The sequence below is a fragment of the Leiobunum rupestre genome, chromosome 11, assembly GCF_980474605.1.
Source record: "Leiobunum rupestre chromosome 11, qqLeiRupe1.1.hap1, whole genome shotgun sequence".
Taxonomy (NCBI): domain Eukaryota; kingdom Metazoa; phylum Arthropoda; class Arachnida; order Opiliones; family Sclerosomatidae; genus Leiobunum; species Leiobunum rupestre.
In genome coordinates, this window is record NC_143394.1 from 18,316,428 (window position 1) to 18,337,163 (window position 20,736).

General features: G+C 39.9%; 1 protein-coding gene across 1 annotated transcript; it reads left to right on the plus strand.

The window, feature by feature from the left end:
* Positions 1-7,742: 7,742 nt before the first annotated feature.
* Positions 7,743-17,209, plus strand: LOC149921894 (putative chitinase 10). Its single transcript, XM_090162182.1, has 19 exons — positions 7,743-7,887; positions 7,947-8,117; positions 9,069-9,325; positions 10,199-10,302; positions 10,358-10,481; positions 10,553-10,738; positions 11,007-11,132; positions 11,197-11,581; positions 11,767-11,867; positions 11,921-11,942; positions 12,144-12,190; positions 12,614-12,698; positions 12,767-12,964; positions 14,623-14,879; positions 15,113-15,216; positions 15,274-15,397; positions 15,462-15,647; positions 16,011-16,133; positions 16,726-17,209. The coding sequence occupies exons 1-19, from the start codon at positions 7,821-7,823 to the stop codon at positions 17,152-17,154; spliced, it is 3,096 nt and encodes a 1,031-aa protein (XP_090018308.1). The 5' UTR covers positions 7,743-7,820; the 3' UTR covers positions 17,155-17,209.
* The last annotated feature ends 3,527 nt before the right edge of the window (positions 17,210-20,736 follow it).

Below are 20,736 nucleotides of genomic sequence, written 5' to 3' on the forward strand. Positions count from 1 at the left end.
TTCAACCCTAGAAATATCGAGAACGCCGTGGACCGCAATTTAAACATTGTAATTTTAGTTAAAAAGTTAAGAAAATCTAACGAATCGTACTATAATTTATCTAAATCAATGGCATTTCAGGATGCCACCGTGTCTTTGTGATTGAAAAAGGGAACCGAAGTCAGCAAGATTCTTCTGGGGATCGCGGCATATGGTCGAACCTTAAAGGGAATAGAACCTCCAACGCGTTCTTTATGGAAGACCCCATCAATTTCCTTTATTCCCTTCACAATCAGCGATTATCAGCGCCGCAAAGGTGAAAGGCCATGGGAGGCAGCGGACAATATTGGAACCCTCGGAGGGTGACAGAAATACCAGAGGTTATATTCCCTTTAAAAGCCCAAACAAACATACGGTTTGCAAGCGATTTCGTCTGCGAATTTTCGCGCACGCGCCCATGCTTGGGCTTCAACGAAGTAATCATTTGATTGTATTCGGTTTAAATGAAGTTTCATAGTACTCGCCTTTAATTGACGTTTGACGGTACTCGCCTTTAATTGACGTTTGACGGTACTCGCCTTTAATTGACGTTTGACGGTACTCGCCTTTAATTGACGTTTGACGGTACTCGCCTTTAATTGACGTTTGACGGTACTCGCCTTTAATTGACGTTTGACGGTACTCGTCTTTAATTGACGTTTGACGGTACTCGTCTTTAATTGACGTTTGACGGTACTCGTCTTTAATTGACGTTTGACGGTACTCGTCTTTAATTGACGTTTGACGGTACTCGTCTTTAATTGACGTTTGACGGTACTCGCCTTTAATTGACGTTTGACGGTACTCGCCTTTAATTGACGTTTGACGGTACTCGTCTTTAATTGACGTTTGACGGTACTCGTCTTTAATTGACGTTTGACGGTACTCGCCTTTAATTGACGTTTGACGGTACTCGCCTTTAATTGACGTTTGACGGTACTCGCCTTTAATTGACGTTTGACGGTACTCGCCTTTAATTGACGTTTGACGGTACTCGTCTTTAATTGACGTTTGACGGTACTCGCCTTTAATTGACGTTTGACGGTACTCGCCTTTAATTGACGTTTGACGGTACTCGTCTTTAATTGACGTTTGACGGTACTCGTCTTTAATTGACGTTTGACGGTACTCGCCTTTAATTGACGTTTGACGGTACTCGCCTTTAATTGACGTTTGACGGTACTCGCCTTTAATTGACGTTTGACGGTACTCGTCTTTAATTGACGTTTGACGGTACTCGTCTTTAATTGACGTTTGACGGTACTCGCCTTTAATTGACGTTTGACGGTACTCGCCTTTAATTGACGTTTGACGGTACTCGCCTTTAATTGACGTTTGACGGTACTCGCCTTTAATTGACGTTTGACGGTACTCGTCTTTAATTGACGTTTGACGGTACTCGCCTTTAATTGACGTTTGACGGTACTCGCCTTTAATTGACGTTTGACGGTACTCGTCTTTAATTGACGTTTGACGGTACTCGTCTTTAATTGACGTTTGACGGTACTCGCCTTTAATTGACGTTTGACGGTACTCGCCTTTAATTGACGTTTGACGGTACTCGCCTTTAATTGACGTTTGACGGTACTCGCCTTTAATTGACGTTTGACGGTACTCGCCTTTAATTGACGTTTGACGGTACTCGCCTTTAATTGACGTTTGACGGTACTCGTCTTTAATTGACGTTTGACGGTACTCGCCTTTAATTGACGTTTGACGGTACTCGCCTTTAATTGACGTTTGACGGTACTCGTCTTTAATTGACGTTTGACGGTACTCGTCTTTAATTGACGTTTGACGGTACTCGTCTTTAATTGACGTTTGACGGTACTCGTCTTTAATTGACGTTTGACGGTACTCGTCTTTAATTGACGTTTGACGGTACTCGTCTTTAATTGACGTTTGACGGTACTCGCCTTTAATTGACGTTTGACGGTACTCGCCTTTAATTGACGTTTGACGGTACTCGTCTTTAATTGACGTTTGACGGTACTCGCCTTTAATTGACGTTTGACGGTACTCGCCTTTAATTGACGTTTGACGGTACTCGCCTTTAATTGACGTTTGACGGTACTCGCCTTTAATTGACGTTTGACGGTACTCGTCTTTAATTGACGTTTGACGGTACTCGCCTTTAATTGACGTTTGACGGTACTCGCCTTTAATTGACGTTTGACGGTACTCGTCTTTAATTGACGTTTGACGGTACTCGTCTTTAATTGACGTTTGACGGTACTCGCCTTTAATTGACGTTTGACGGTACTCGCCTTTAATTGACGTTTGACGGTACTCGCCTTTAATTGACGTTTGACGGTACTCGCCTTTAATTGACGTTTGACGGTACTCGTCTTTAATTGACGTTTGACGGTACTCGCCTTTAATTGACGTTTGACGGTACTCGCCTTTAATTGACGTTTGACGGTACTCGTCTTTAATTGACGTTTGACGGTACTCGTCTTTAATTGACGTTTGACGGTACTCGTCTTTAATTGACGTTTGACGGTACTCGTCTTTAATTGACGTTTGACGGTACTCGTCTTTAATTGACGTTTGACGGTACTCGTCTTTAATTGACGTTTGACGGTACTCGTCTTTAATTGACGTTTGACGGTACTCGTCTTTAATTGACGTTTGACGGTACTCGTCTTTAATTGACGTTTGACGGTACTCGTCTTTAATTGACGTTTGACGGTACTCGTCTTTAATTGACGTTTGACGGTACTCGTCTTTAATTGACGTTTGACGGTACTCGTCTTTAATTGACGTTTGACGGTACTCGTCTTTAATTGACGTTTGACGGTACTCGTCTTTAATTGACGTTTGACGGTACTCGTCTTTAATTGACGTTTGACGGTACGTAGTTGGTTCATTTGTAAGCAGTGGCGTAAATAGGGCCACCTGCTTCATGGTGGCCCTAAATTCCTATCGGTCTGTGCGCTAGATATCCACTCCAAGTTCAAAGACGCAAGAATAATTTGGCAAGGGTTCCCCGGAGATCTTAGCTGCGCGACTGGTGGTAAGGTTTTGAATAAATGATTTAATCCTTGGTTTCATTTTAAATGGGTTTAATTAAAGTGAATAGGTTTAACGTAGGGGATTAAATTTTAAAGCTTTGAATAGTTTGTTAAATTGTAAATTGGTTCAGTGGTGCAGTTGGTTTCACACTCAATGGCAATTATGACGAAATTGGCACTATGAAAGCCGTGCTGAAAATTCGCTGCCGATATTTATCTCTATCGCTTATTTCAAACTTAAAACGATCAAAATAAAACTACACGACGGGTTGCAATTGCCCCTATAAGGGCCATGGTCGTATCCATTGCAGATAATGGAGAATTTCAAAAGTTAAAATATTAGCTTTGACTTGCGCAAATATACTAATAAAAAGTTATACAGGGTGTTTTTTTTTTGCTCGAAAAAGTGATTTTTTTCAAACACTATGTTTTCTAGAAAGTTGAAATTTGTACTGTACATTATACGTGCCGGGGGACACTTTCTACCAAAATTTCATCTAAATCAAAAAATATGTTCACGTTTTTTGAAAATTTATATTTTAACCGCTAGGTGCTATAAGAAAATTGTCAATGAGAAAATTGTAGAGCGTCACCGAAAACGTACTATTAGCGTTGGCGCGAAAAAATAGACGTCTTTTTCACTGACAAAATACGACTTGAAAAAGTGACAAGTTGGGCAAGCTAAAATAACTTTTTGGAATTCCATTGGGAGAGTAGTGTAACTTTATGAAAGTCAGAAATTTGTTAATCTCGTGTTTAATGCAATAAACACCGCTGAAAAATCGAGGAGACAATGGCGAAGAAGGTATTACACGATTTAATTTCGTAGGATGAAAAATGCGAATTTTTTGAAAAAACAAAGAGACATTTTATTTATCTACTTGCAAACAAAATTTATGAGTATGTTTCGAAAATACCACCTTCGCCTGCGATGCAGGCTTGGGCGCGAACAATCATATTGTCGAAGGCGGCTTGAATCATTTCCGGGGTTACTTCCCGGCAAGCGCTTACAATTCGTTGACGCAGCTCTTCAAGGGTCTGAACCGGAGTGGCGTACACCTTGTCCTTGACGAAGCCCCAAAGAAAGAAATCCAAAGGAGTCAGATCGGGCGATCTTGCTGGGGACCGTTTCTCCCTATCCATCGTTGTGGAAATTCGTTGTTTAGGTAATCTCTCACGGCTGTGTGGTAATGAGGCGGGGCACCGTCTTGCTGAAACCACAGTCTTGCTCGTTGCGCCAACGGCAGTTCGTCAAGTTGTTGTTCTAGCTCAAATTCTCAAGAAATCTAAATAACTCTGGCCATTTAGATTTTGCGGTAAGAATACTGGAAAAATTAACCGGTTTCCAACAAGACCAATCCAAACATTCAAGCACCCAAATTGAAATTGGTGATGGTGTTCATATCAACAATGTGGATTTGTGTCTTCCCAAACATGATTATTTTGGTGATTGTAAGGGCCGTATCTTGCAAACGAGGATTCATCCGAGAATAGCATGTTGCGGAGGAATTGTGGGTCGTCGTGCACGGAATTTAGCAGCCAGTTGCAAAAATCCAGCCGTTGTTGAGCGTCTCCATCTCGTAAACCGTGGTGAAGCGTTGCTCTGAAAGGATGGTACTTATGCCTATGTAAAATTTCCCAAATGCGAGTTTTACCGCCAGCCAAATCCTTACTCGCCGCGGCACAACTATTAGGTGGGTATGCGGCAAAATAGGCTAAAACGGTGTTTTCAAAGTCCAAATCCCGCTGACCAGGCCCACGAAATCGAGGTTGTACGTTACCATACTGGTGAAAGTCATTTACAGCTCACCTTACAGTAGTTATGGATGGTCTTCTATCTGGATCTCGTTGCTCAAAAATCTCACTCACTCGTCGTAGATAGACATAATAAAGAAATAGACCCAAGATTGTACGGGTGGTTAATACGGAGGCGACGACTATAGCAGACAACCGGTAATTGTTCCGTATTCCTGTGGTACTACTTTTAAGCGACGCCTGTCGAGTAGGAGATAAAATAAAAAATCATCACGCGGTCGTGTTTGTAATCTTTTAGGTACTCTGACGTGATTCGCGAATATTTCGGCTGTTATAATTTAAAATAAGGTTAATTTTAATTATAATTTGTAAATAAATCAATTAATTCTTTCGAAACTCTAATAAAATGCAGCAGATGATCTTATAATTAAAAATAATAAAAATTCTAATTGACGAAATGATATTTTGTCAAAGGCTTAAGTAACTCGTGTACTATACAGGTATTGTGGTTATGGCTTCTTATGGGAATATTCTGATATTATAAATTGTAAACAAATGGAGGATTCTACTAAAGGTATGTAGCTATTGTCCTTGAAATAAAATGAGCTTTGACAATTTAAGTCTGATGGCTTGGCCATTCATTTCTATATTTTGGTCCTTCGCTAATTTGTGGAGTCTGAGCTGGCAATATAAATTAATAACTTTCTTAATCAATTTGTTGAGCAGAAAAATTGTAATATTCGGTATTTTTATACAGGGTGTTTGAAAATGTTATGCAAAATTTTTAAGGAGTTGTAGGGGGTGAGTTGAGAAGTATGCCTGTTTTTTTTCCATTTTCCTACGATGAGCGCCAGAGAGCTTCCAAGTGTGGCCTACTAGCCCCTGGAAGTAGGCTCTCGATATTGTCGTTCAAACGTCTAGAGCATTCAGCTTAACCACTCTAATCGTTTTTTCAAATCTTTGAACATCCGAATGCTTCGTTAAAATTGTTTTACTCTTCTTGACTGTTGATGAATTTATAACTTTGTTTTGAAAGTTTTAGCCTGGGTGTTTGAGGGAATATTTTTACTATTCAGCGGATGATCCTAGACATCAAAATCATGGAACTTTGTGAAAATTGGAGTCTCAACGTAAATCTAAAAATTAAACTTAGTATAGCGTTCCGTGATTTTAAACCCTAAACTGAGTCTTGGACCTTCGGGTCAAATGTAGCTTAATTCATCAGCTTCGCAATTCGCGCTATGCGCCATCTTCCGCTGTAACCAACTTTACTGAACTCCCGGTGGTCGGTATCAACAAGTACAATTTCCCGTTAAAAGGGAATATAACCTCAGGTATTTGGTGTGGAACACCAACGTTTTCAGCTCTGGCCCCTCTTGCCTTGGCTTTAAAAATGTTTGGCGCCACTGTACAGGGATATTTGAAAAATCGAATTGGTCTTCCATAAAGATTGCTTTGCAGGCTATATTCCCTTTAACATGGCTTGTTAAGAATTCGATTAAAATTCATAAAATTCAGGTACTTTTTCAATTGGCGTCCAAAGGAAAGGAGCCAAATATGTAGTCGCTAAAAATAAAACTTAAAAAAAAACCCAAACTTATGACTTTTTCTTACTCACAGTTCGCGAATAGAAATTGAATTCGTAGCTTAAACTTAACCTCAACAAATTCAAATATCAATTAAGCGATTTTTCAGTCGGTCAAATCAAAAACGCTCTCCCATCAAACCCCACTCGAGCTAGTTCGCAACATGACTGGCGGCATGTAATTTTCAGAAGTTAGGGGTGGATAAATTTTTATAGTAGTAGTGTCGGCGTAGCGAGGATATTTGACGCCCAGGGCAAAACACCCACGGCGCAGTTATATACCTTATTGTATATGTTATTGTATATGAATATGGTTCTGTCCAATTTTGCAACGTTTCTTTGGTTGGCTTTAGTCGGGTTAGGTTGTATTTGGTTGAGTCCGATTAAAATTATGTTAAATTATGTTTTCATAATGCTAAGGTCAAATCGTTTATATTTAGCTTGAATAAATAACATTGGTTTGTGATAATTGTATTTAAGGAATGAAAATTTGCAACCGCTGCAACATTTAGTCGCACGTATATAATCAACTCTTGAACCGATGAAGCACTTTCAATCAAATTATTTATTTACTATTTGACCTCAAGTATTTATGTCACCCTCTCGAGGAGTTCCAATATTTGACTTTTCACATATTTAGAGCATATTGGTGGTTTGTTAAGAAGGTAATCCCTCAAATTGGTGGGTTATTCGAACTCATTGGGGATGTATAGGCTATTCAATAAAACCCATTCAGCAATTCGCTAGGCCGGAAGTATTAGAACATAGAGCCTGGACCTCACTTTGAATTCCCATTAGTTTTCCAGCTAAGGGTAAATGTGGGTTGTAAATGAAACATAAAATAGTCTTTTTTATTTGCAATGAAAAGGGAACAACTATTTTAACCGTAGCTTTGGAGCAAAAATGCAGTTGTGTACTTAAGAATAGGGGAGTGCAGATATTTAAAATCCCATCCTCGCCTATTTTGTAGCGAAAGTTCCGTCCGTTTCTTTTTTTCTTGAAATTATAATAATAATCAGCTAGGCTAATACCCAAGGCTAATTCTTATTAGTAGGACAGAATTACGTCCACTATTTAGTCTATTTATAGAGGAACTATTAGCTCATTTCCAAAATGAGCTACGATAGCTCCAGGGTCAAAAACGTTATCCGTTCACCCGACAGTACTTAAAGCTGGGAGTTTCGGCACCTGCAAATGCCATATCATTAATGAATACAGAAAAGCCAACAAAAATATCAGAGTAAACTTCTTTCGTCATCTTGACGAATCAAGACGCAAGAGGATGACTATTCAAAGCATCCAACCAATAAAAACGCTTCACGATTCCAAAACAAACCGCCGACGAGCTATAAAAACTATGAAACCTCTGGCATTAAAATTAGAAACCACATTTACTCTAACACAGCGTACAGCCTCGTTCACAAAGAGTAATTAGCCAATTCTACAAGATGAAATTGGCCGTCGGAGCCTTGCTACTTGTCCTGGGCCTTCAACAAACCCTAGCCGTCTTTAAAAGTAAATAACTGGCCTATTTTAACAGTGACTAATTTTAACTAAAATTTACTTTTGAATAGCGGTATGTTACTTTAGTTCATGGGCTCATTACCGCCACGGTAATGGAAGGTTGAGCTCGGAGGACATAGACCCGAACTTATGCAGCCATCTTGTCTACGCTTTCGCTGGTCTGAACAATGACTACACCGTCCACACTTTAGATAGCTGGTTGAGTGAGGACAGTGGACTTGGTAAGTAACGCTATATGTAAGCAGGGCCGTAACCAGGGGGGGGGGGGGTGTACCCGCCCTGAAACGTATGGTTGTATGTACAATTATGAATTTTTTTTTTTTTCCATTGCGTGCCCCCCCTGAAATCAAATCCTGGTTACAGTGCTGTATGTAAGTCTATAGTTCTGTTACGCAGGTGTGTTGAAATAATTAGGCGGAATGACGTCGAATTGAGACATTGCTTCTAGGGATAAAAATGGGCTACTTTAACACAAATTATATGGCACCGGGTTCTACGTCTGAGCGCGGTTCCATGCATGAGCTTACCATGACGACGAGGCTAAGAGCACGTATTAGGCCTAGTGACCGTTATGAAAATGGGGAATTAGTCTGAAGACCACCAAAAATCTCTGGTCATTTTAAAATGGCCAGTGGCGGCGTAAGGGGGGCGGTCCGCCCCGGGTACCAGGGTAGCCAGGTGTGCCATCGGAGAAGCTCGAGGGGGGGGGGGTGCCAATCAGAACGATTAAATTTGAAGAAGAAGGACCCGTGAAAACTTCTGCACGGTCCTGGGGGGTGTCACAAAACACTGCCGCCGCCCCGGGGCCCCAGCCTTCTTAAGCCACCACTGAAAATGGCTCTCAGTAGAAGTTTAACACGCGGAAGATGAAGAGCTAACACACTTATGTTAAACACAATCAGATACATTAAATAACTTATTTGATCATTTATTCTTCCTTAGTGATTCTATTAAATACTAAAGATAAATGTTCATTAAAAGAAAAAATCTGAAATTTTTGTAAAAGGTTGGCCAGAGTGCCAGACCTTCTATAGCTTCATATGTAAGTTAGGAATATATTGACCGTTTCTGCTGAATTTACTGAGGAATGAAACTAGCGCCTGTTCCTTCTAGGTCACTCATTCAACCCTATCTTAACTATTCAGTCAATAATTTGTAATTTACTTTGGTAGGTGACTACCGTAAATTTACCAGCCTTAAGAGCAGAAACACCAACTTAAAGACCCTCATTGGCATCGGTGGCTGGAACGAAGATGTGGCTCGTCTGTCTAGGATGGCTTCCACTCCCAGAAACCGACAGACCTTCATCAACAGCGTCCTCGACTTCATCAAGGAGTACGATTTCGATGGACTCAACTTGGACTGGCAATATCCCGCTAACAGAGGAGGCCTGCCCAGCGACAAAAGGAACTTTATTGAGCTTCTCAAGGTTCGCCATGACTAATAGGCCCGTCAATAAAACCTATCCCGCATTTCACTATTTATACATTTATGTCATGGCTCTTGCCGGTTGGGCTTAAAGCGGTGCCAGAAACGAGGGCTGGTTTTGAAAAGGTGAAAAACGTGGTGACTGCAAATGTCGAATAAAAAATAAGTTAAGCGTAATTTCCATTAGCACGGGCGTAAATAAAAGTACATTATTACGCGGCTGCTCACATGAGAAAAAATCCTAGTTTCGCAAACGCTTCGCTTGCTCGTGCGCGAGCTTGGTTTTTGAAACGACGCGTGCGTGCGCGCTCAAAATTCGCTTGTGAGCTCTATGAGTACATCTGTCTTTAGCATCGACATTCACTATAATGAAGTATTGCCATTTGGAAAAATGAAAACCAGCCTTGAGGAAAAAAATAATTTGTCAAGTGCATGTCGAACCTAGTTGACTGGGTTTGACTTTAATATGGATAGTATTTGGCTTCTTTGACTAACCAAGTTAATTTGGTAATCGAACATCAAAATACTTTGTCGAATGAACCCAACTTGCCTACGAAGTGAGTGAGCTAAAAGATATGTTTTATTGAAGCGTTTCTTCACAATAAAGTTTGGTAGCCTAGTAAAACCATATGTATAAAATATTGTTACACCTTCTATTCTTCACATGCAAAAGTTTTACTGAGAGCTATTCACAAGACAGACTGCATTACGGGCTTCGTCGCCGTTTTGCGTCAGCTTGACAGCGCCTCGCTAGGGGGAGATTTTCTTCTTGTGATGACGTCACTCCGTTACTAGCTCTCAGTAAAATAATCCCCAAAGTGACAAACTTATGGAATAATATTATAGACTTATGGAAAAACGTACTATACTTTAGGAGCTTCGTGCAGCCTTCGATCAACATGGATACATTTTGGGTACCTCCGCCGCCGGTAACCTCGAGATTATCAACACAGCCTACGATATTCCCAACGTCACCAAGTAATAATGTGCCAAATGGTGTTATTACGAAGTTGATATATATTTTTCTTCACAGATACGCCGACTATGTCAGTTTGTTGACTTACGATTACCATGGTTCCTGGGATACCAAGACAGGACACAATGCCCCTATCTACCCCGCGGCCAACGCCAACGCCGTAGACCGTAACTTGTGCCAAGTAAGTTTTGTTGAAAGCGAATAGAACTGTCCAGCCTTTAGACCATAGGAACTATTTGAAACCCGTTTCAGGACGCTACGGTATCCTTGTGGTTGAAGAAGGGAGCCGACGCCAGCAAACTAATATTGGGCATTCCTGCTTACGGAAGAACTTTCACCTTGAGAAGCGCCAGCCGTAACCGTATTGGTGATTCCACTATTGCTCCAGGAAGGCCAGGGCCTTACACCCAACAAGGAGGGTACTTGGGATACAACGAAGTAAATGGTTTTATTTGTAAGCGATCCAAATGAACAGTATTAATTTTATTGCAGATGGTCTAATTATAGACGCGGTTTAAATGATTTTGTAGATGGTCTAATTATGAAATGTATTAATTATATTGAAGTAGACTTAATTGTAAACGGTTTTACTAGAGTTTAATTTACCGGAAATTGTATAGAGTGTAATTGTAGACATGCCTTCACTTTTTGGACAGTACTATTATAGATATTTAAGCTGTCAAATAATATTTACGTTTTGCGTTAGATTGTTGAATTACTTGAATACGAAGATGGTTGGACTGTTGAGTTTGATGACGTACAAAAAGTAGCTTACGCTTACAAAGACGAATTCTGGATTGGCTTCGACAACATTCAGAGCGTTGGCGTCAAGGTTGGCTCTCAATTTATTAATCACGGCTTCAATATAAGGCTCATTAACAGTTCAATTCTGACAGGCCGAGTACATCTTAAACAAACAATTGGGCGGTGCAATGTTCTGGTCTTTGGAAACTGAAGACTTCCAAGCGCTTTCTGGAACCAAAAATCCTCTAGTCAACGCTGTTAAGAAAGTCTTGTCCGGTGGCAAACCCATCACTCCCGGACCGACCAAAGAGCCACAAACCACAAGTCAAAGGCCGGTAACCCCGACTCCCATACCAGACAAAAACCAGTGCACCAAGGAAGGAGTTAAACCCCATCCGACTGACTGCACCAAGTATATCACTTGCATCAAATTCGGACGAGATGGACAGTTCCAACAAGTCGTCAACGTTTGTCCAGCCGGACTCGCCTTCGACGAAAGCATTTCCGCTTGCAACTGGAGGGACGCCGTGTCCACCTGTTAAATTATCGAAATCAAAACCACAACCAATGTAATTGTATAATAAGAAGCTCATAATAAAAACAAATTATTGGAACTTCTAAAAGTATAAATTTTTTATTATCAATAAGATACGCAAACGGAATATTTTATCACGTGAGAAATTGAACAGCGTTACCTAGGGACTAACCATATTGATTTTTAGTCCACGGAAATGACACAGGTGTTGCAGATAAATATCTGAATTATTTAAAAACACAATCTCTTAGTAACGGAACTGACGATAAGATATCTCCATTCTTGAAGGTTGCTCTTCCGCAAAATTTGTATATAAACGAAATCTTCATTATTCGTACCAGGTTGTTCCTTTAGAAGACCCCGGTGAGTAGGACACGTAAAAATCGTTGGCTTAAAGCAGTAACATAGCAAGTCCCAAAAATTCGCGTTTGAAGTTTTCATAAAGTCAGTCCATGCCCAATTTTGAAGATTCAATTATTAGAAAACTCTAATATACGGAAGAAGATTGCACTATTTTGGATTGCCATAACATCATTTTCAATTGAAAACAAAATTAAAAATTGTGATCTGTCAACCAAAAGGAGTTTACCGAAATATCTGTTTTTCCAAGTGTTAATTTAATTTCCTAAATTAAATCTTAGATTAGTTAATTTAACGATGCAGGGTTGTTGATTTTCCCAAAAAAAGGTTGCTTTATTTGATTTAAATCTGTTTCTTTTAATGATATCTAAGCCTGTAATGGGGTTTTTGAATATAATTGCTTGTAGTAAAAGTAGCATTACCTAATATTTAAATCAATCGTAATTAATGTTACTTGCTAATGGTTTTTTGCTTTGCTTGTAATTGTCATTATTAGAAAAACTCTTAATAATTTGATTTGAATTGCTGTTTTAAATCCCAAATCCCTGTATTCAAGGTGAAATATTATCCCCATAATGAATATCTGAAAACAGCCCAAAATCGAACTTGAGATATTTTTGCATCAAGCCACGAATATATTTATAAATTCATATTTATAACCACTAATGTTTTAGATCATGAATATCCTCGTACTAACATTCTTGGCGGCTTTCTGCCTGTTGGGGGCCTTATCGTCGCCACTTCAAGCACCATCGAGAGGTAAATGTTTTACGGAAGTACAAATTAACGGGGAAAATTAACAACTCCTATTTTATTTTCGCGGTAAGATCGCAACAACAAGCCCTACAAAGTGGTATGTTACCATGGCACTTGGTCGGTGTACAGGCCAGGAGCTGGTAAATTTTTCGTGGAGGATATCGACCCTCAGCTATGCACCCATCTTATCTATGGATTTGTTGGACTTCGTAACAACAAGATTGCTGTCTTGGACGGATATTTGGACTTGGTTGAAAACTGGGGCAAAGGTAATAGCCTGAAGGTCCTTAATAATCGCGTTTTACCATATGCGCTAGATTAGTGTACAACTCCATCTCAGCTTGGAGAGGATTTACATGTCTTGTTTTCGGGAAATTATTGCAACGTTAAGCCGACGCAAAATACGTGTGAAAGTGTTAAATTTCGAAAATATCACCTAAAAATTTTATTATTAATTAATTTAATTATAATATATATATAAGCCAAGAATGGGTTATTCTTACTTTTGAAATGGTTTCAATTTAACGGTAAGTCTTTTGCTAAAATATAAAGCGCGCCCAAACGAATCTGCAGACCACCACTCTTCCCCTTTTTGGCTTTCCGTTGCTATACAACGCGTTTTGAAAATTTTCATGTTTAGACTTAGTTTATCTTTTCGGTGTAATAGTCGCGAGCCAGATTCTCCCCCCCCCCCCCCCGGTACTGATGAGTCCCAAATAGAACGAAACCGGTCTACCGTTGGGATTTCTGGCTATTTTATTTAGTTTTTCACTCTAAGATCTATTTGGTCAGAGATTCGCGTCTTTTAGTTTGCTCGAAGACCTATTGGTACGAGCTATTTGTAAGTTTTTAAATTTCTTCAAATTTGTCCAGGATTTAGCTTTTTTTCTTTTTTCATTATGGACTATTCTACTTATTCGCGTTTTTTATCACTGAATGGAATCTGCGTCGAGCCAGTGAAGCGAAATGTTCCATTTCTATGGTAATATGTATACTTTTCTCTAGCGGTAGCGGCACTTAAAGGGAGTATGAACTAAATTGAAAAATCATCTGCTAACACTGGTTACGACTTTTTTGTCAACGTGACTAGCGCCAATCATCCCTAGCTTCTGTTAAACCTGTTGGCAAAAATGTGAAATTTGTTCATCCAGCATAAATAATTTTTGTGTTAGCACCTGCCAAGAATTTAAAGATATTTTTAGCGTAGCTCCCGATCCCTCTCACGCTTTAACGATAAGTATTTCCCCTTACAAAAATATCAAATCATCCCGGGATCTCATTGGGTCTCTAAAACTGACTTCTTCGGTCGAGAACGAAGCGCAAGCCGATGACGTTTTTCCTCCCCCCTTTTGTGCCGGGGTGAAACCAGACCAAGATGCCCAAGGATCTTCTCAACGTAGTCATTCAGCCACCGTTTAATAAATTATTTGTTGGACATAAAGACAAAAATGGCCGGAAATCTCTTTTTGAAAATATCGATAGAGATCGCTTTTCGCTTCCGCCTAAAGACTACAGTGAGGACTTTCACCTACAATTATAATTTATTATCCAATCCTTGCAATGCTTATACGTTTTTGAGACGAGGCTTTTAAAACCATGTATAGATTCCGTTATATAGACTTTAGATTAGTATATTATTAAAAATTTATAACTTTTATTTACTCCCTTTAATCCATTTTCCAAAGCCTCGTTTGAGATGTGTATTAGAAAGTATTAAAAAATGGGAGGGTGGTTTAAATATTCTAATAACAGAAAATTAATATCTTCTTTGCTGAAATAGCCCCACCAAGGACGAAATAATAAACACTAGTCGGAAGTCCTTGTACAAAGAATTCACTCTAGTCTTTGCGAGATCTAGCGGGAAAAGATTAAAGTGTCAGATTAAATCGGGGAGTTAAGAAACTTTGAACGCGTTTATTCCTTACAGGAAACTTCAAACGCTTCAATGATCTGAAGAAAAAGAACCCTAACTTGACTACTATTTTGGCCATCGGAGGCTGGAATGAAGGCTCAACCCGCTACTCAGAGATGGCGCGCAGTCCCGCCAGCCGAAAGATCTTCATCGACTCCGTGGTGCAAATGCTGAGCAAACACGATTTCGACGGGCTGGACATGGACTGGGAGTATCCATCCAACAGAGGAGGCATCCCCGAAGATAAACAAAACTTTATCACTCTTCTTCAAGTAAGTTACGTAAAAACCAATCATAAACTTTAATAATTCTGAAAGATATAGTGACCTTAAACGTCTTAATAGTATAGCGAACTGTTTTTTAAATATAAAGTGACAATAAATATTCTTAAAGTGGTTATGATCTTAAAAAATCTATGATGTACTATTTTTTTCGTTGGTTACTTCAGTTTGGACATTAGTGATATCGTCACATTAGCACTTTCTAATATGATTTTAAACAATAGGAACTTCGTCAAGAGTTTGACAAACACGGATTCTTGCTCACTGCTGCCGTCTCAGCTGGTAAGGCCACCATCGACACCGCCTACGACATTCCCCAGGTTGCCAAGTACGTTCAAACAAACAACGACTAAAATGTCGTTACTTAAGACGAACATAATTATAGGTTGTTGGATTTCGTTAACGTAATGGCCTACGACTACCACGGTGGCTGGGAAAAGGTCACCGGTCACAACTCACCTCTCTACCCAAGACCGGAAGAGAAGGGCAACGCCACCTTCCTGAACATGGTTAGTCTAGCTCCCATAACTAGAACAAATTACGCAACTGAGGACATACGTACTATTTACGCAGGACTGGTCAATTAAATACTGGATCCAACAAGGAGCCTCTCCCTCGAAGCTGGTTTTAGGAATGGGTACCTACGGCAGGGCTTTCACTTTACAAGACCCCAAGAAGACAGGCATTGGAGCCCCAGCCCCTCAAACCGGAAGGGCCGGTCCATTTACAAGAGAACCAGGAATGTTGGGTTTCAATGAGGTACGCTGATTTCATATGTCCTAGTATAAATTATGTATTCCTAGTATAAAAAGACCGTTACGTATATCTAAACCAAGAGTGCTTTGGGGTACCAAGAAAATTAGAGTGTAGTATTTGAGACATTGGTACCACCTTCTCATATTTCGTAGCTAACTTTCGTCGCTTTTTAACCACAAAACGTAAACATAGATGGTGATCGTCTATGTGAAAAAGTACCACGAAAAATCAAAAGCAGATATATTTTCGTTACAAAGTATGCTAAGGTTTGGGTTAGAATCTCCGAAGTTCTATATTCTTAGGTACGCATTCTTTACATCTATACTTTACTTTTTCAAAAACCGGCGAAAACTCGTTAAATTTCAGATTTGTGCCGCTCAAAAACGTGAAAGCTGGAACGTCGTCTGGGATCCGTACCACATGGCTCCATACGCCTCCAAGGACAACCAATGGGTCGGCTACGACGATGTTAAGAGTATCGCCATCAAGGTAACACGATTTTACACTATCACTCAAAATGTCGGTTTGTTTTACTAGCTTAAGTTTGATTTCCACTAGCTCGCAAAATCTTTGCACGAACAAAAGTTGATAATTTTTACGCTCTGCAAAACGTTCCTTTTCGCGTGCTAGTGAAAAAAAAGCTTCACACATTATCTACTAGATAATATGCTTCACAAATATGTCAGGGGCGAATTGATCACTGTCCGGTAACGACCCACTGGAAATCTCCTCCGACCGTTTATTAATAATTTAGAAAAGGCTAAGGAAAAATAAACTAAAAAATGCATAATTTTTTACTTTTGAATTCAAAGGTAAAAAATAACGTATTCTTGAATCGGATCAAATGACTATAAAAAACAATGGATTCGTTTGAGAAGTTGTTATTTTTAGAATGTTAGACCTAAACGCGTTTTACGTCCAATTTCTCGTCATCAAACTAATCTGTCAGTGGCTCTGTCAGCAAAGAAGATTAAAACCTCGTCTGTCGTGAGAAGCTTAGAAGAGTTTTACAGTCATCATAAAGAATGAGTCTAATTGTCCTTTAAAACATTTGATTCTAATGGGATATTCATTGTTACAGACAGACTACGGCAAGAAAATGAACCTAGGTGGTGCCATGATCTGGTCTATCGAAACTGATGATTTCCGAGGTGATTGCTTTGGTCAAAAATACCCCCTACTTACCAAAATTAACGAAGTTTTGAGCGGAGGAGAGATCGTCAGACCACCCACCATTCCACCGACAGTCGCCACTTCCCCAGGCGAAACTGTACAACCAACTGTACCACCAACCACAACTAGTAGAAGACCAATTACATCCGAACCCGGAGAGCTCAGTTGCTCCACGACGGGCATGTTCAGAAACCCCAAGGATTGCTCGAGGTACTTCCAATGCGTCGAGTCGGGAGATACTTTCGCCATCATCGAGTACGAATGCGGAGCCGGTACCGTTTTTGACCAACAAAATGGCGTATGCACATGGCCTAGCCAAGTTCCCGGATGTAGTTAAGCTAAATTTATTTGTTTAAAGTGATTTTGTACGAATAAATTTGTTTGAAATTATATTTCCCGAGCCGTTTTATAAACATTATATAGCGTCGACACAAAAACGAATTAGACATAAAGGAAATTTAAAAATTAGGATTGATTGCGAATGAAAACTCGATTTAATAATCGAAAGTAAATGAAACAAATTATGGTTTTTCTGGTTTAAATGGCTGCTTCCATAAAATCCCAATCAAAGTCAATATAAAGTTCGTACTACCGCTGTTTTTCTTTATACACAATATGGTAGTAACGGATGATTTTATCGAAAGAACTATTATAATATAATTATAACGCTGCGATAGCTCACCAGAAGGAAAAACTTTATTAAAACGGTACAAACGAATCTACGTGTGTATTCTAGAGATCGGCGGAACAGATAAATTAACCCCACAAAATTTCGATTATTCATAAAAATTTCGGTTAACTGTTTATTTGTGGATATTATCAAGAATGTATTTATTTATACTCAGGGATAATGAATATGTTGAGACTATCGACGGACACGTTGAGGCCCTAACCCCGTCACGCTAAGGGGGGGGGGAGGAGGCGGTCTTATTTCTTGCGTCCTCGCAGCAGCGTTAATCCCGTCGAAAAACGTAATTTTTTAGAACCAAGGAGATTGCAGTATTATTTCATTTTATTAAAGCGGATGAGTATACCGGGGGCCCCAACAGGTGGAATTGGAGAAACGCTAACAATAATCTCGACCTATTCATTCTCCCTGAGTATAAATAAATACATTCTTGATATTATTCGCGGTTATAAAACGATTTAATATGCAAAAAATAAATTTTTATTCAGATAATTTTCTGTTATGGATAAAAACTAATAAAGGAGAAATTTCTTATCCAAAACCCGAGCTCTAGTGTATTCAAGATCCATTAATGTAACGCCTCGTTGCAAAGAACCTACTCAGAATTTGGTACATTAAAGGGAGTAGAAACTGAATCGAAAGTCGTCTGCCAACACTTGCTAATACATTTTAAAAAAAGCGCCAATCCTCCTAGCTTTTGCTAAACCTGATGATAAAAATGTGACATTCGTTGATCCCCCAGAAATACCCCATTTAAGGTTGGGATTAACGGCGTTATTTAGTTATAATTCAGTAGCAAGCGGTCTACGCGAATGCTACTTAAGGATGGTGTCGAAACCCGAGTCAAAAACTAATACCTCCATACTCTCTTTAAGATAAATAATGGGAATTTGAACTAAAGTTTTCTTTTTCAAAATTATGCAGTAGCAGTTTTGAATTTTCCTAGTTTCGGACTTTCGGTTGATCTTGTTATAATTTATTTAAATTATTTTATTATTAAAATTACGATTACTATATGCACTTTCTTTACTTGGTATTGGTTCGCGTTTCATTTCGTGCTTTCAAAGCCTTCATGCCCATCTAAATAAATCCCAAATAAATTCGATGTTCTTTAACTTTTGGTTATTTCTTTGAAAATTTGAGTGCCGATTTCACTGCTCACAAAGAGTCAAAAAAGAGAGTGCCGATTTCACCGCTCACAAAGAGCCAAAAAAGAGGAGTGCCGATTTAACATCTCAACCAAGAGCGAAAAGAAAGAAACGCCATTTTAATCGCTCAAAAACATCGAAAAAGAGAGAAGCTATTAGACTTTACTCATATTATTTATAATTTATTTAGTCCCATTAGTAAGCTACATGTATGGAAATCTCAACCAAGCCGCCACTTGCTTTATACAGGGTGTTTTAAAAGGTTATGCAAAAATTTTAAGGAGTTGTAGTGGGTGAGTTGCGAAGTATGCCTGTTTTGTCCCATCTTCCTACGATGAGTTAAAAGAGCGCCAGAGAGCTTTAAAGTGTGGCCTACTAGCACCTGGAAGTAGGCTGCTGGAAGTAGGCTGCAACAAGCGCAAAACCCAGCCGCAGGGAAATGCGAACATTAAGGTTTGGGTTCGTGTGATAGGTAAAAAAGGACTGTTAACAAATCGAGGTAACCAGCGTAAAAAAGTAAACTTAAACAGTAAGTCCCTGCTGCTTGGTTTTGCCCTTGTTGCATAAACTTTTGAAATACCCTGTATAAAGGTAAATTGCATGAGGATGAACCAGAGATTTTAGACTTGAACCTTTGAGCTCTAAATATTTACGCAGTCGGAAACAGTGGTGGCGATCCCGTGGGGCTCCGGGGCTCAAGCCCCACGGGGAAAAACATCAGGCCTCAGGAGGAGAACCCCTACAGAAATTGAGGAATTTCTAATATCACGAGCGGCTCTTAAATAAAAAGGATTGCTCATGTTATTTAAAGTTGTGTAATATTTACTCCTTTATCTATCATACGGTGCAATGGAGGAGGGGGAGCAAATTTGAGTACACTGGAAGCTACGCCCAAAGAGGGGTATATAGTTTAATAGCACTGTGACGTCACCCTTGCTTTTTCTCATAGAATTGTTTTCTGTGTGTTTTGTCCTGACAAGATAACGAACCAGATTTTCTCCAAATAAGTTGGAATGTTAGAAATATATCAATTTATAATGCTTTTCCTTTACTGTACAGTTTTTGGTGTTTTGAAAACGTAAATAAAATATTTATGTGTAGATAAGGACCTCTTAAAATATTTTACGTGCCAAATAAATGACTTGAATATTTTTTTTGTAATTAGCCAAGATCAAAGCGTAGTACCTTTTCACTTTAGATGTTAAATATATCTCTGCACGGGTGGGGTGCATTTGGCCGACTCCTCATTTGGCCGAAGTAGTAGAAAACTAAATTTGAACATGTAAATCCAAGATGGCCGCCATAACCCCCCCCCCCCCCAAAACAACCCCAAAATTTTTTCCAAAAACCAATTTTTGTCCTTGGAAAAATCGAAAAACTAATGTTTATTTGTTTGTTTTCAATCTCAAATTTCACCTTGAAGATGATCTTTGACCTCGACGCCTGACACCTGAACACTACCCCTAAGCCTCGGTCTATCACCTCAACAAGTTTGGACACGATCGGACAAGGTCGGCCCGAGATATCGGCGGTAATATGTGACCCCACCAAATACTTATGTTAATTAACTTTTGATATCGTTTTTTTATTTTTTCGTTTTTTCGCCATTTAAAATGCTAATTAGTTATTTGCGAGATGGGGAAACGAATGAGGAGTCGGCCAAACGAGGAGTCGGCCAAACGAGGAGTCGGCCAAACGAGGAGTCGGCCAAACGAGGAGTCGGCCAAACGAGGAGTCGGCCAAACGAGGAGTCGGCCAAACGAGGAGTCGGCCAAACGAGGAGTCGGCCAAACGAGGAGTCGGCCAAACGAGGAGTCGGCCAAACGAGGAGTCGGCCAAACGAGGAGTCGGCCAAACGAGGAGTCGGCCAAACGAGGAGTCGGCCAAACGAGGAGTCGGCCAAACGAGGAGTCGGCCAAACGAGGAGTCGGCCAAACGAGGAGTCGGCCCAACGAGGAGTCGGCCCAACGAGGAGTCGGCCCAACGAGGAGTCGGCCCAACGAGGAGTCGGCCCAACGAGGAGTCGGCCCAACGAGGAGTCGGCCCAACGAGGAGTCGGCCCAACGAGGAGTCGGCCCAACGA

Excerpts from the sequence above, each read along its gene's own strand:
- LOC149921894 (XM_090162182.1), top strand. The coding sequence starts at position 7,821 with ATGAAATTGGCCGTCGGAGCCTTGCTACTTGTCCTGGGCCTTCAACAA. Across the intron at positions 15,648-16,010 it reads GAATGTTGGGTTTCAATGAG|ATTTGTGCCGCTCAAAAACG; the intron begins GTACGCTGATTT and ends GTTAAATTTCAG. Across the intron at positions 16,134-16,725 it reads TTAAGAGTATCGCCATCAAG|ACAGACTACGGCAAGAAAAT; the intron begins GTAACACGATTT and ends TCATTGTTACAG.